Source organism: Equus quagga, chromosome 3 (assembly GCF_021613505.1).
Source record: "Equus quagga isolate Etosha38 chromosome 3, UCLA_HA_Equagga_1.0, whole genome shotgun sequence".
Taxonomy (NCBI): domain Eukaryota; kingdom Metazoa; phylum Chordata; class Mammalia; order Perissodactyla; family Equidae; genus Equus; species Equus quagga.
This window is the reverse complement of record NC_060269.1, coordinates 95,546,860-95,562,437: the sequence shown is the minus strand read 5'-3', so window position 1 is coordinate 95,562,437 and position 15,578 is coordinate 95,546,860. Positions and strand designations below refer to the sequence as shown.

General features: G+C 41.7%; 1 protein-coding gene across 11 annotated transcripts in view; it reads left to right on the top strand.

Annotated features, from left to right (window-relative positions):
* Positions 1-15,578, top strand: part of SHROOM3 (shroom family member 3) — a 253,208-nt gene that overhangs the window by 189,539 nt on the left and 48,091 nt on the right. For all 11 annotated transcript variants that reach the window (XM_046655963.1, XM_046655962.1, XM_046655965.1 and 8 more), the window contains one exon: positions 4,788-4,919. In XM_046655963.1, the coding sequence (XP_046511919.1) occupies positions 4,788-4,919 (132 nt within the window). The remainder of the gene's footprint in view (positions 1-4,787; positions 4,920-15,578) is intronic.

The following is a 15,578-nucleotide window of genomic DNA, read 5'->3' as shown; positions in this document are numbered from 1 at the left end:
CCCAGTCCTTCCCCAGTTTTCATGGTGTTCAAGAGAGCCACAGGAACAGAATGATCTGGAACTTTTTCTTGTGCTATTGGCTGAAACTCCGTTCAGAGAGCAGTTAACGACTCTGTTAAAATACTAAATAGTAAAGCAATCAGTACATATTCAAGAGTTGTGAATATTAGGAGGGGAGAGGGGGCCAGCCCGGTGGCGCAGCATTTAAGTGTGCACATTCTGCTCCGGCGGCCCGGGGTTCGCTGTTTCGGATCCCAGGTGCAGACATGGCACCGCTTGGCACGCCATGCTGTGGTAGGCATCCCACATAGAAAGCAGAGAAAGACGGGCACGGATGTTAGCTCAGGGCCAGTCTTCCTCAGTAAAAAGAGGAGGATTGGCAGCAGTTAGCTCAGGGCTAATCTTCCTCAAAATAAAAAAAAAAAAATAGGGGTGAGAATATGAATGTTCTCATCATAGGAAATAGAAATATATAGGTGGTTGGCCTGGATTTCTTGTTTCTTGACTATGTAGGGAAGAAAGATGATACTGGGATTGTAACTCACGATAATTTTTTTAGCCCCTGCTAAACCACCTCAAGTCAGTTTTGACTGCCATTTCTTCACTCATAGTTTGTGATACTGAGACTGGAGAGCAACAAGAAAAATATAAAAACAGCCCTCAAAAACGTTTCATTAGTTTTGCCAGCAAGTTATTTGTGAATTAAAAGGAGATAGGAGGGAAGAAAAGTTACAGCTCTGTTGAATATTTAGCATTACTTCATTTGTTCAACAGATTTTTATCGAGCAACTCTGTGTGTCAGGCAGCAAGCTGGCCTGCTTGCCTTTGCTGAGCAAGTAGTGGAAGAGAGGGGCACAAATAGGTGGTCCCAGAAGATGGTGTGAATTTCTCTTTGAAATGCACATTATAGCCAGTGTGCCCCTCTGCTGGCACGGCAGGGGTCATCTCACCCTGACTTACACACAGAGGAATCGATGTCCAACCTGAAACCTGAAGGATGAGTGTGGCTAAGCCAGAAGGGGGTAAATGCTTTTACAGATCTGGAAGTAGCCCCATAAGCCTGGAGAGCCCAATGATTTATTCCAGTATTTTTCATTTGAAGCTGTTTCATTGATTCCAAGGCTCCTACAATGTATCTTTGGGTATCTTTAAGTAAAATTATGTACCTCTGAGTATCTTTTAAGTAAAAATAAGCTCATTTGGTAGCATGTTTAATTAATGGCCCCATCATCACCATTCTTCACCCATTCTGACCAAATCTAGGTTAATGATTCCAAGGCCTACAGAATTTGTGACATAAACTGAAAAGTTTTGAAACTGCAAAACTGAAAGAAAGAAGATTGAGTAGTCATCCATGATTTTAGTCCCAAGTGAGTATGATTCTGTGTGTGGTTTGAGCCAAGATATAGATGCTCCCTGTATCTCAGTTTGTTCATCTGGAAAATGGGGCTAAAAGAAGCCCATCGTTCTCGCCTTCCTGGAGAAGTTAGGAGAATAAATGATAACATGTGGGAAAGCACGCATAGCCTTGTATAGGAAAGACTTGGAGTAATCTGCCCCAGTCTAGTGGCACTAATGGGGCACCATTTCCTGATGCGATCAGAGCACTTTGCAGACTTGGTCAGTTTCAGTCTGTCCTGAGGCAGGTAGCATAGTAACCTCAGGTGGGTGGGAAAATGTGCATTCCAGAGACAGCCGGAGTTCAGTGTACAGATAAGATAACTGGCAGGGGGAGAGAAGGGCAAAGGGACCGTTCCAGGTGGGGGCTTCTGGGACAGCAGCCTTCCGAACGCTCCTTTCAGGACTCCTTTTCTACCTAGACTCACTATGGAATTTCTTTTCATTAGAACATACGAGTTTAAAAATATTTATTTGTTGTCCAGGTTATTCCAGAAAGAGTTTAAGGCAGAAAAGCTGTGCTCTGGGTGCTGGTGATTCCTCCTACGCTCTCTCCAGCCTGTTTCCTAGTTGGTGTAATGCATCCGGGGAGCCCACTCAGGGGCCTCCGGAGCCGGCCCAGCCAGGGTGGGGGAGGGGAAGACTAGCAGGGGCGCTGTGCCGTGACTTAGCCTAGGGGTTGCAGTCAGCAACAAGCAATACAGGTTTTATGAACACCTCAGCTGTTTCGCTGGAGGTGGCAGGACAATGTGTGGCCATGGAGGGCAGTGCTGGGGTGCTGATGTCTGCTTTCCTAGGGTTGAAAAGAAGCATGCATTAGAAATCCTTAAAAAGGGGGCCGGCCCCGTGGCCGAGTGGTTAAGTTCGCACACTCCTCTTCGGCGGCCCAGGGTTTTGCTGGTTCAGATCCTGGGTGCAGACGTGGCACTGCTCATCAAGTCATGCTGAGGTGGCATCCCACACAGCACAACCAGAGGCACTCATGACTAGAATATACAACTATGTACTGGAGACTTTGGGGAGAAGAAGAGGAAAAAAAAGAAAATTGGCAACAGATGTTAGCTCCGGTGCCAATCTTTAAAAAAAAAAAAAAGAAATCCTTAAAAAGATGAGATGGTCTCATTTCTTCATGCTTCCCTCTCTTTCCCACTTGCCTGCTTTTGCTCTTCCTGCCCGTCCTTCACTGTGACAGCCTGCACCTCTGGACCTTCCGTCCCTCGGAGCCTCCAAGGAAGGGAGAATGGGAAGGGAAAGAGAAAAGGGCTCAGCCACTGTGCAGAAAGGACAGAACTAATGATTGTGGTTTAGGCAAAAAATGAGGAAGTTATTAAATGCCACAAAAGTTTTGTGCAAGCTCAGGCCTGGCCTCATTGTTTTCTCCCAGCAGACCGCAGCAGGCTCTGGAAGGGAGCTGGAAAGGAAAGCTTGCTGGTCATAATGGACTGTACCAATAGGGGGGTCTTAGGTGTGCCGTTACGTTCCTGTCATCTTTACATTCTTGTATTTGGTGATGAGCTTCCTTTGAATATTCTTTCTGCCTCAGCTTAAGCCAGATGGCCATGGGGGTCGGTGCCCCTGAGGGCTGTATGGGAAGTCCTAATTGGAGACCACGTGATGAATTCTGCAAAAGGCTTTGATGTGTTAACTCTTGGGCCAAGGCTCTTCTTGCTATTACTTCCAATATAACTTAGGTCTTTTGTAGTTGCGTCTATTTTATGTAACATCTTAGCTCAAAGGAGCTCTAAAATGAAGGTACTATTTAAGACAATAATGAAAATAATTAGTTAATTAAGCATATAGCATGTGTAGGCAGTATGCCAGGCAGTTAATCGACATTATCTAGAAACTTTATAGGAACTCTGCAAGATAGGTATATAATAATGGCTAATTAGCCGAGTGCTGAATATCTGCCAGGCTCTGTTCTAAGTGCTTTACCTGTATTAGTTTACTTAAGTTTCTCAACAACCTATGAAAGCACTTGTTCTTTTGCACCCACTCCCAAGATGAGAGAACCGAGGCATAGAGAGGACAGAGTCACAGAGCTGGTCAGTGGGTAGAGCCAGGACTCCAACTCAGAGAGGCTGACTCCAGAGCCGGGCTCCTAACCTCGTACGCACTTCACAGATGAGGAGCCCGGGGCTCTGATGTCGCTCAGTTCATAAGTGACAGAACCTCAACCAGGGCTTCAGACTTCAAGACTAGGGTTATACTGAATGTATTAAAAGCCAGGAATCCTAAATTTGGTGAGAAAAGTCATGTACAGAGGAAGGTGATGATGCTTAGAGATAACTAAGGTAAAGATAAACACTTTAGCTTAGATGAAAACCAAGGTAAACATGAAAGATGGAGACTCCCTGTTGACCCCCTGGTCATCGCCCTCTGTGTCCTGAAATAAAAAGAAATCAACAGTCATTTGGTAATGCCATCCCCTCAGCCCAGGCTTATGCAGGGGCCGGACAGCATGCATTTGTGCCTTCCCCAGAGTCCTGATTACACCAGTCGGCTCTCAGAGGCTTAGAAAGATCCTCGAAGACAGGCATTGAAAACACACCACTGGCACCCAGCGAAGTGGAATGATGGCAGACCTTCAGAGCGTGATGCAGGGGACAGTCTGATCAAGAGGGGGCCTTAAGGATACAGTTGGGGCATTTGGAAATTCGGAATCCGAGACTCTCCTAGGGAAAAGAAATACGCCTGTTCCCATGGCGGAACTCGTTGGCCACGCTGGGCTTAAAATTTTTCTCTGACTCCCTGGGAGTGTGTGGAGGAAAAGAGTTATGGGGATGGTGTTAGGGACCAGGGGTAGGAGGGTGGATTTCAATGGACTCACAAAAGGTTTGCCTCCAGCACAGTGGAATCCCAACAATCTGAAATAGCTCAGCCTCAAGAGTTGGCATGTGCTTCTGAGCTGCCACCCACTGAACAGAGCGAGGGCTGCTCCACTTGGAGATTGCTCTCCTTACAGTAAACTGAGAAGTGAGGCGGCAGGGGCTGGGTCTCAGGGAGCCACCTCGCCTGACAGTTAGCTTCTGTGAGTCCAATTTTTCACTTACCAATGGACCAATGGATACTAAATTATAGGGGAGTTAACTTCATAACAGTTAATGCATCTTTCTTCCCCTTTGGTTGTGAACTCTAGTATTCTAAGATTGGGAGGTACACTTTATTGCTTCACACAAACATAGGTGGGAAAGGATGGAGCCCTCAGAGCAGATCCACTGCCTTTCGAGGGGAGAACCTTGGTGGGTGCAAGCTTAGAACTCTGCACCGAGCTGTGCTGCTTTGTATCTCTAGGGTTAATTTTCACACATTTTTCTTATTGGATCCGTTTGTGCCCCCTGCCCATGAACACAATCATGCTCAACTTGCTGTTTTCCCATTTTTCCCAGAGATGCGTGTGCAGACCCGGGCCCTGCAGACACTGGCACCTCTGACTCCTTCGGCCCAGAGCACCTCACCTCTAACCCCCAGCACAGGAAAGCAGCGTGGTCAGGAGGAGTTAAGCTTCGGCTGAAGCACAGGTAAGAGGCACAGAGGTCTGTGCTGAGTGGTTCAGAAAAAGAACTTGGCTGCTGGAAGCAGGAATTGGGGGCAAGTTGGTCAAGATACAGGCTAGTGAGAGAGGTAAGGAGGGGCTGAACAGGGAGATCACCTGGAAGCTTAGAGTCCTGAAGGATAACCATCTTAATGGCAGTTTTCAAACTAGGTTCCGAAGAACCCTAAAGTTCCTGGGAGGTAATCCAGGGGTCCCTCAAATCATTTGATTCAAGTAACTTTTTAGAAATGCATCCACAATGTTTTTAAAACTATAATTAAAAACTCTCGAAGCGATATACCAACGTCTTACCCTTTGGAAACGACTAATGTGTTAAGTTGTACAGCAAGATTCCTTCATCTTTGAACAGATATTCATTTGAAACTTCTCTTGTCATTTCTGATTGAGGAATGTCCTGAGGTTACAAAGTTAGCCTAGCAAAAATTTGCAGCTTCTGATCTGTGCTTCCCGTGGTGCTAGGCAGTGTGCAAGGGCTCTGCGTGTCTCATCAAACTCTCACAGCAGTCCTGTGAAGTTTGCACTAGTGTAAGGGCATTCAGCAAGGAGGTGGTGGATTCAAATTCAGGCAGTGTGACCAAGCTCAGAGCCACTACAATCTATTGCCTCAATAACCAGCACAACAGAACCTACTTCATAGGACAACAGTGGGGATTCAATGAGATAAAGTGTTCAAAGAACTTAGCACAGAGCCTGCACATAGGGAACGAGAACTAAATAAATGTCAGGTGAAACAAATATTAGGTGGTGGTGTAATGATGTGGTTATCATTCTCATCATTATCACATAAGTCTGTGTGCCAGCATGAAAGGCAGTATGTGATATAGTGAGTAAGATGGGGTCCGTGGAAGGAGAAAACCTAGAGTTGAGATCTCAGTTCTGCCACTAAGTAACTGCGGATATGTTATTGACGTTCTCTGATGTTCTCTGAGTTTACAATCTGTAAAATAGGTGTAATAACTAATCATAGCGTTGCTGAAAGAATTAAAGAGCTAATACATGTAACGCATGCAGGGCGGTGCCCAGCACATCTTAAGCACTCAACAAATGTTGGTTATCATTGTTATTAATTATCCTGATTTCAGTGTAGGGGGTTCTTTTCATGTAGATGCATTGACTTGTATTATAAATAAGTAAACATTATAAATTTGGATTTATGCAATTATCCATGTTTATGGATATGCAAATATAATTAAAGTATTATGTTTAATATAATAAAACAACACTTGTATCTGGTATCTGCATTAAGGCTCTCTGTAAGACTTCATTTGAAAAAAAGATTCAAAAGAAGTTTGATCATACCTGTTGAGGACAGGGCAAGATTCGCAAAGGGCTCTGACAACAAGAGAACTAACTGGCAAAAGGTTGTTCCAGCAATAGCCTGAAGAAGCAAAAGCCCAAGGTTATCGCTCTTGCCTTCAGCCTGCTAGGACCTTCAAAATGTAGAGAACCAGGGTCTTCTATTTAATGACTCCATTGGGCTGAGTAGGTTAATGTAGCATCAGTGCCAAAGTATTGGAGGCCAGAACGTGGTAGTTAGGAAGTTACTGCAGTAGCCTAGGAGGAAAATGATCAAGACTTAAACTAAGCAAGTGGTGATGGGACAAGAGAGGAGACAGATTTGAGAATTTAGGAGGCAGATCAATAGCAGATGAGAGGGGGAGAAGGGAGGAGAAAGATTAAAGCGTGACTCCTAAGTTTCTGCTGTGGGGCAGTTGGGGGTAATTGTGGGCCCTTAGCCAGGGCGATAAAAGCGGGAAGAGCAGAGACTAAGTGGGGTGAAGAGCTTGAGTATTGGAATCACACAGACCTGCGTTTGAGCTTGAAACAAAATATTTTATAAAACAATCTTTAACAATTGGATGAAAGAAATGAACCTAAATGTATATCATGAGGAGATTGTCTTTAAAACAAGCTGGGGTTGCCCTCATCATCTTGGTCAAAGCTGGGGACGGTGCTATGTCTGTATCAAGGGAGCCTGCAAGGGAGCAGATAGGCAAGCAGTTTCCTTTGAAAAAAGTCATGATCTAGATGTTGCATACATCACTCCTGCTCATATCCTGTTGGCTGGAAGTTTTACTCTATTTATACTCTAAGAATTTTATATATGTCTTTCTTTGTCTTTTATGACTTTGACACTTTTGAAGAGTGTGGGCCAGTTATTTTGTAGAATGCCTTCTATTTGGGTTTATCTGATATTGTCTCCTTATTAGACTGAGGTTATGCATTTTTGGCAAGAATACCACAAAAGCGATGTGTCCTATCAGGGATTACATGATGACAATATGTTGTATTACTTGTGATGTTAACCTTGGTTAAGGTGAAGTCTGCCAGGTTTCTCCACTATAAAGTCATCTGTCTCTTTGTAATTAATAAATATATTGGGGGAGATAACTTTGAGGCTATGCAAATATCCTGTTTCTTCTCAAATTTTTTCCCACTCATTTTAGCATCCATCAGTGGATACTGCCTATGACAGTTATTACTGTAATGTTCTGAAGATGAGTCTGTTTCCTTCATTCCTTCTACATTTGTTAATTGGAATTCTTGTGTAAGGAAGAGCTGTCTCTTTCCCACACTTATTTATTTATTCAGCTATTTATATCGGTATGGACTCCATCATGCTATTTTATTCTGTGGGTTATAATGCAGTAGTGCTGTTTTTTATTTTATTGCTCAAATAGTTCTGGCTTTGGTCACCAAGAGTTCTTTCAAGCAGGCTGTGGTCTAAATGGTGTTTTGAAATATAGAAAGGGATGAGATGCTGATGTCTTATTCTTCTACTTAGAGCAGACACGATGTACTTATCTTAGGAGTCAGGCAAGTGTTGAGGTGGGAGGCTAGTAGTGGGCATTGAGCTAGTCTAATGTGTGACAGGTCACAGAAGCCTGTACACTGATTTTGAGCCAATTCCAAGTCCAATGGGTCATAGTTGTATATAGCTCCTCTTTCATGAAGAAAATAGCCAGAAAGGATTTTCTCACTTACTTAAAAAGGAACGAGCAAAAGGAAGAAACTCCCTCCCCCTCAGGTATATAGAGGGACCAGCCAAACAACCAAGTTAGAGAGAGAGAAACGCTCTTAGCGGTTCAAGGCCTAATATTCTCACCCATCCAATCCCATTCTTCCTTTCCTGCTTAGTTCCCTGATTTCTCTCTAATCTAACTTGTCAGTCATAATCCTGTGATCTAATTCATCTTGGCAGAAACTTCTCCCTAAAATCTGTCAAGCCTCAGGGTAGGGTATTTCAATGAATTGGTAAAGGAAACAAAAGGTTCTACCTTAAAACTCAAGATTTCCCACGCCAGTGCTTTCTGCCTTAAACTTCTCATCCCTTCCTCACCTTCCACCACCAGTTACCACCAGCATTATCATAACTATCTCATCTAGTTATTAAGCATTTACCCATACATGGTGCTATGTTCTGTGCTCTGTAAAGTAAATCAAGATGAACGGATAATGGAAGCTCAGAGTCTGACCCTTAATTCATTTTCAACTGGGCAGCAAGGTTAGTTCAGCTGGCACTTTCACTTCGCTTGGCAATGAGTAGTGTCCCCGTGCTGTTGACTTAGTGTGCCCAGGAAGCCTCAGTGGGTGTTGCTCTAGAACCCCTGCTTCAGTAGCCTCCCAGACTGTGGGAAGCTTAAAGCAATTACCACACACTTCTGCAGACAGTGACATTTTTGCATGTGGAGGAGGCCGCCGCTCAGGCAGAGAAGATCATTTCAGGAAACTTCCTGATTTCAGTTTGATGCATTTTATCAGCAGATGATTTCCCTTGCTCCCCTCCTCCTCCTGCCCACAGAGTAGAATTCTGGCATTTCTAAGCTGTGTGCTATTTTCTAAGATGCTGGTTCTTCTTACGAAGAGTTACTAAGGATCACCTTCTCTTCTTCCTTCTTACAGAGCAGGCATTGAATTTTAATTGGCCACTTTACAGAGGTGACCGGCAATGAGAGTCCCTCCCCTTTGCAGGAAGCTTAGCAAGTTCAGGGCGGATCAGGCTGTGTGACTGGAGGCACATGGAATTGTTGCAAAGACTCTGCAACCCCCTGGGAGGAGCAGAAAGAGCAGTAGCAGGGTGAAATGGCTTTTTATCCCACCCCTGAATATGACATTGAGTTGGCCAGAGGGTTGTTATCTAGGATGTTTCTGTTTGCCACAAGGTAAGTCCACTCCTATCTTAGAATGAGATTTAGAATCTTTCAGTGCAGGATTCTCAGCTGACAAGCCTTTCACAGGTGTCTTTTTGATGTTGTGCTGTATCTTGATAAAGAAAAATAAATAACCAGCCATTTGTTAAGTTTAAGCCCGTTTCTCTAAATTGACATGAAAATTCTCATTATTTGAGCACCACGTGTAATTCAGTGTATTGATAATATTTCTGTGTGGGAATTTTTGATCATTCTCTCTCCTATATATACAGTCACCATATTCCTTATGATGTGCATATTTGACATGGCTTTTTATCTCATTCACATTAGCACTTGCTTCGTGTTATATACCTTGTGGTTTTGCTTCCCCTTTTCCCTAGGGAATTTCAGAGTAACTGTTTCTGTTTCGCACAAGGAATGGCTGCGTATCTGTATACGAGTAGCCAAGTTCTCTATTCTTACTGCCAACATTTGTATAAAGAAAAGGAACTTGTGGGTATAGTCTCAATTTTAAAGAAGAGGTTTGGTCATCTCATTGAACTTTGAGTTTATATGAAAAGAAGTGTTTATTGAGATTGCCAATTGTACATTACTTAACTCCATCACAATTGAAGGTTTAAATGCTTGATTATCTTTTCTGTTATTTGCAGTAATTTGAATTCAGCTTTTATCCTTATATAATCTTAATTCGAAGTTTTTGCCCAGGGTTATGCTTAATGCCAATGCCTGTAGCTAGGGATGCTTCTGCTTAAGGAAAATATGATATGGAGAAGGTCAGGTGGATGCAACAGTCATGTTGACGTTCTAGATCTCAAGGTGACTTGAATATTTATTTTATTATTATGGGCATTCATTTTATTATTATACCATGTAAAAGGTAGAAAAGAAAATATGAACTATTTATATTATAAAACACATAGACAGAGAGGGATCACAGGGCTGGTTTTTCAAGTTTTATTTGGCATTCTTTCCCTTGAAAGTGAATAAGAGAGAGCATTCTTCTGAGTTTTATTATTTTCTGCCCAGCAGTGTCAGGTTCTGTGTGAGCGGTGGTGGTGGTTGAACTCCTCCTTGTAAGATTTGCCGTGGAAGTCTTGGCAGGTGGGAACTGAGGCACTGGAGCAAGCCTTCTTAAACTTTTCAACTTCTCTGCCTTAAAACCTTCACTGTTCTTTTCATTCAGGTTTCAATAACATTTGAAAATTTTATTTTAATGAGCAAGTTTTTTCCACTATCATTTTAAAAAACTGATCTTTTGACCATCGTTTGAAGTTTTGTCTAAAATAAATACGTCCTTTCCTTTGTTTTCTCATTGCCTTTAATTTCTTATCTGTGGCCTCTTCCTCTAAATGAGGAGAAAGTGAAATAGAGAAGAAAAAAACCAATACAATGCATCCAATTTACTCCAAAAGAGAATTCAGTCTCTGTAGTGTTGGAGGTTTGGGGGGCATTTGTTTGTCTCTGTTTCATGGAGTGGTGTTTAGAAAAAAATCACTAACAAAACATGCAGTTTCTGCCTCACAAAAAAACCCTTTCTTCACTTGTTTTGGCAAATGAAATTTAATTTATACTTTGGCATCATATAAAAATTGATTAGCTTGACTTTGAAATATCTTGGTTGGTATTTGGACTCCTTTAAACCCTCAGAAGGCCGTCTTCTGTGGTTTACACATTAAGGAGGAGTATTTCCAGTGCCAGTGGGGCTAACCTTCTCCCACCCCTCAGCCCTGCAGCCTGCTGGGTGGAGGAGAAGAACCATACACACCTTTTCCTGTGCTTTGCTGAGCTCCTTCTAAGTTACCCAAGAGGAGTCCTCTGGAGGAGTCCCCAGGCAACTTCTCCCCCCAAAAATCAGCAGTAATTCAGGAGCACATACAATATTTCTCGTTCTCTGCAACTATCTGACACTCTCTGAGACCCATGAGAACGTGTTTGTGGGTGTCTGCATGTGTCTGTGTGTGGAAGATGCCAACAAACCAGCATGGAGTGATTTCTCCTACCTGCGCTCTAGCAACAGATTCTGTGGCACAGAGAAGTGCTAAAGAAAATTCTAAAATCATATCTGATAACTGAAGAAATTGTTAAAGGCCAGTCCCTCCTTCCTTCCTCAACAAATAAAGTGTCTAGTTCCAAACTGAGAGTTGAGAAGAAGAAATGATTTATTGGTAGAGCTTCTGCTATGCTGTTCTGTTATGATTGAGTTTGAAAGTCACTGAAAGACAAAGATGAATGCTATTACAGATCAAAGATGTTGTAGGGTTTGCGGCAACTTCTGCCATGTCTTATTTGCAAAAGTGTGTGAAGGAGAGTTGACTGTTCTGATTCCTCTGTATGTGTCAGAGTTGAGGGGAGAAGGGTAAAAAAGAGGGGAATATTGGGGAAAAAGAACATTTCAACGTCATCACCCATTGGTGACTAAGTGAAAGACAGCCATCCCATTGCTAGTCCCTCTCTTTTATGGTGATAGTTTTGTGTGGTCATCAGTAAAATTTAATTTAAAAAAAAGTTTCCAAAAGGAGACTAGTGAGGAGATAAATTAGCAGTGAAGGGATATTGGGACAAGTGTGGAGGAATGGAGTAATGTATCTTAACAGAAAAGGTTTTTTTAATCTTTCATGCAAATTTTAGGTATTAGAGTCTTATGTCTGTCTGTTAGCAGACTTCACTTTTACTTGTGATTCTGTTGTCAAAGCCAAAAGTCCCCAGGGCATATCATCAGGATGTGACATTTAAAAAGAACTTCTCTCTCCAGAAAGGACTGTGTGTTGCTATGGGGTTATATTACCTAATGCGTACCTTTCTACCCACCTAACCACTTGTTTAAGACACAGATATTAGTGAGGCAATTATAAAAGACTTAGAAAGGTTTACTTGTTCGATTTTTCTGTGAATCCAAAATGTCTGAGGTTCAGCCTTGAAGAGCCCAGTAGTCAGAAACTAGAGGTTAGGGATGCTGTGAAGGGCTAAAGGATTTCTCAAAAACCGGGTCTTTGCCAGTGGTGTGTTAAGGGAGAGGTACCACCTTCTTTTATATTTTGGAAGGTGATGAGGTTTTTCAGCTTTTATAAGAATTCTTGAGAGCTTTCCTGTTTCCTGTGAACATGTGAAAAACATTTCTCAACATACAGTGATTTTTACAGAGAGTTCTGTCTGGATCTGTGAATCAGTGTTCTCTGAGTGCAGCTCAGTGTAGCTTGACTTCGGTCATGGTTTTCAATTGCTGTATATTTGCATCATCAGTATTTGGGGCCTATCATTTTCCTGTAAACAGGAAATGTCTAAAAAGGCATTGTTGTTCAATTACAAATCATCTATTCTTCTAAACCAAAGAAGATATAATTACAATCTCCCCCACCAAAATTGCTGGTACAGTGACATTTAATTGTTCATGTTGCGTTTGTTTCCTTTTTAAAGTAGGAAAGGGGCAATTTAGCAATAATTATCAAAATTGCAAGCGCATTTTACTTTGAGCCAGCAATTTCACTTCTAGGAATTTCTGCAGATATGTTGGCATAGGGAGAAAGCAGTGTATGGACATGGTTATTCATTGAAGCATTATTTGTAATGGAAATAAAAAAATATCTACCAAAAGGGTCTGGTTAAATAAATATAATATATGCGCACAATGGAATACCAGGCAGCTAAAAGGAACACAAAGTAGGAGTGAGCCCTAAGTACTGATATAGAGTGATCTCTAGTATCTATTGATACTAGGAAAAAACAAGGAGTAGAACAGTACATATGGTTGCTTTCGTGAAAGGGGCAAAGTGAAACTATATATTCATATTTGCTTGTATTTGCCTAACAAAACACTGGAAAGATACATAAGAAATTAACCACAGTAGTTAGCTGTCGGGGGAAGAGAAATGGGGCTGGGAAACATGGAGAGTAAGACTTCTCAATGGCTTTGATATTTTCTTTTTTGGGGGAACTATATGAATTAATTACCTGTTCAAAATAATACCTGAAGTATGGGGAAAATATTAAGATTTGATAAATTTTGGTGATGAGTACGTGGGTGTTCTTTATCTTAATTTGCATACCTTTGTGCATGTTTGAAGTATTTCATAATTTGAAAAATAGATGAGGAAAAATAGGGGAAAAAATAACAGCGACACACAAAGAGGAGCTTGAGAAACATGCCTTATCCCCAGTTAAGCGTGTGGTGTTCAGTAAGTGTGTCATGAAGACCCTCAACCTAAATCCATGACATCTTCATTTAGGTAGACCTGGTTTACAGGATATTTTGATGTATTGTTTTTTCTTTCCCTTTTTTGGTTGTGGATTAAGACTAGAGGCTTGGTGTAGTGGACTTTGTCATCTATAATAGCATTATGCACTATACAAATGATGGCAGGTGGGTGGGTGAGTAAGTGGATTAAGAAATATGATGCTTTATTTGGTAGTGCTGGTAGTCTGAGTATATTTTGTATTCTTATACATTGAACTCATGCTCAGTTGATAGCTGGCATGGTTTTATAATGTCAGTGCACCCAGAAGAGCCCACACAAAGTCTCAGCATTTAGAGCTCATCAAAGAACAACGTCAACAAAAAAATTAACTCTAGCTCCTAGAATGTTTTATTTTCCAAGTTGTGGTTGTCACCTCCATCTATCCAAAGCATAATCCTTCAAGGTCATCTAAAGTCCCTCTCTACTGCCAGGCTGTTTGGCCAACCTCAGACCCCATTCTTGATCACTGGCAGCACGTGAGCTTTTTGGTGCTTATGTACAAAATGCCTCCAGAGCCCACACGGCCCGATGTGATCTGTTGACTTCTCCTACCATCTGTTCTTCACTCGTAAGGCTTCTGCCACACTCTGTTCTGCTTCTTGAAAACCCCAAATTTATTCCTGCCTCAAGGCCTTTGCATTTCATTGTTCCTTCTGTGCTAAACACTCTGCCCCCAGCTCTTTGGATGGTTGACTCTTTCTCATCATTTAGATCTCAGTTCAAATGGCACTCTTTCAGAGAGGCTGTCCCTGACCCAATGCTCTCATGTTACCCGGTTTTATTTCCTTCAGAGTCCTTATAACTATATGAAAATATCTTGTTTATTTGCTTTTTGTCTGGCTCCCTACTCTACCCACCCTACTCATTTATACTGCTCATTGCTTAGAAGTTAAAAGCACAGGTTCTTGTGACAGATGCCCGAGTTTAAATATCAACTCTGCTGCTCACTACCCTTGTGACTGTAGGCAAGTTGCTTAGTCTTTCTTTTCTCATTAATAGTCCTATCTCATAAAGATAATGTAAAGGTTAAGTGAGAAAATATGCATTAAGTGCCACGAATGGTGTTTGGTACTCAGTGGGCACTCAAATATTTTTTGAGTGAATGGATACTCTGAATCTGTTTAATACTTTTTCTTGCATCTAAGACTCCCTAACAAGATTATAAGTTCTTTGAGGCCATCTGTGACCTCCCAGAACTCCAGCTGTAACTCAGCAAATTGGAAGGCACAGAGTAGGTAATCAAGGAATACTTCTTGAAACACCTGAACTGCTTTATTGTAGCTTACTCAGAAATATACTTTGCATTCCTGAGTCTCTCTGTGTTAGAGCAAAATCATCTAAGAAGGACATCGTGTCACTTGCTAGTTCCAGTTTCATCAGCCTACTCATCCCACGCAGTTAAGCTTCCTTGTTTGTGGTTAGGAATGCAACAAAAGGGCTTTGTTTGAATTACACCCACACACAAAACTTGGTTCGCTCGATTTTAAACTTAAATTGTCTTCTGACTCTTATTGATATGCTCATGACGTAATGTACTTCAGGAAAACATTTCTTTATCATCTTAAAGATCAAAGTGATCCCAAAATGTAAAAAGCATGCTGTGCTCTTTAGGAATGCTTATTAAATTATTTGCATCATTGAAAAAGTCAATAAGCAGCTGTTCAACTTTTTTGGTTATCTCAAGATACAATGAATTATATTTTTTAAATGAGAGGCTATTTTTAAAATACTTTGCATTTTTTTTTTTTAAAGATTGGCACCTGAGCTAACAACTGTTGCGAATCTTCTTTTTTTTTCTTCCTGCTTTTTCTTCCCAAATCCCTCCAGTACATAGTTATATGTTTTAGCTGTAGGTCCTTCTAGCTGTGGCATGTGGGACGCCGCCTCAGCATGGCCTGATGAGTGGTGCCGTGTCCACGCCCAGGATCCAAACCAGCGAAACCCTGGGCTGCTGAAGCAGAGGGTGTGAACTTAACAACTTGGCCACGGGGCAGGCCCCAATACTTTGCTTTTTAGTAGGCAGTACATGTACATGATACACAATTCAAAGATTACAAAAGGAAATACAGTGAAAAATAAATTTCCATCGTTTCTAGTTTCTCAAGTATCCTTCCAGAAATATTTTTTTCATAAACATATAAGTGATTATGTATGTTTTCCCCCACATACTGGAGCATATTGTACATACAGATCTGCATCTTACCATTGTCATTTAACCATATATTTTGGAGATCTTTCCAT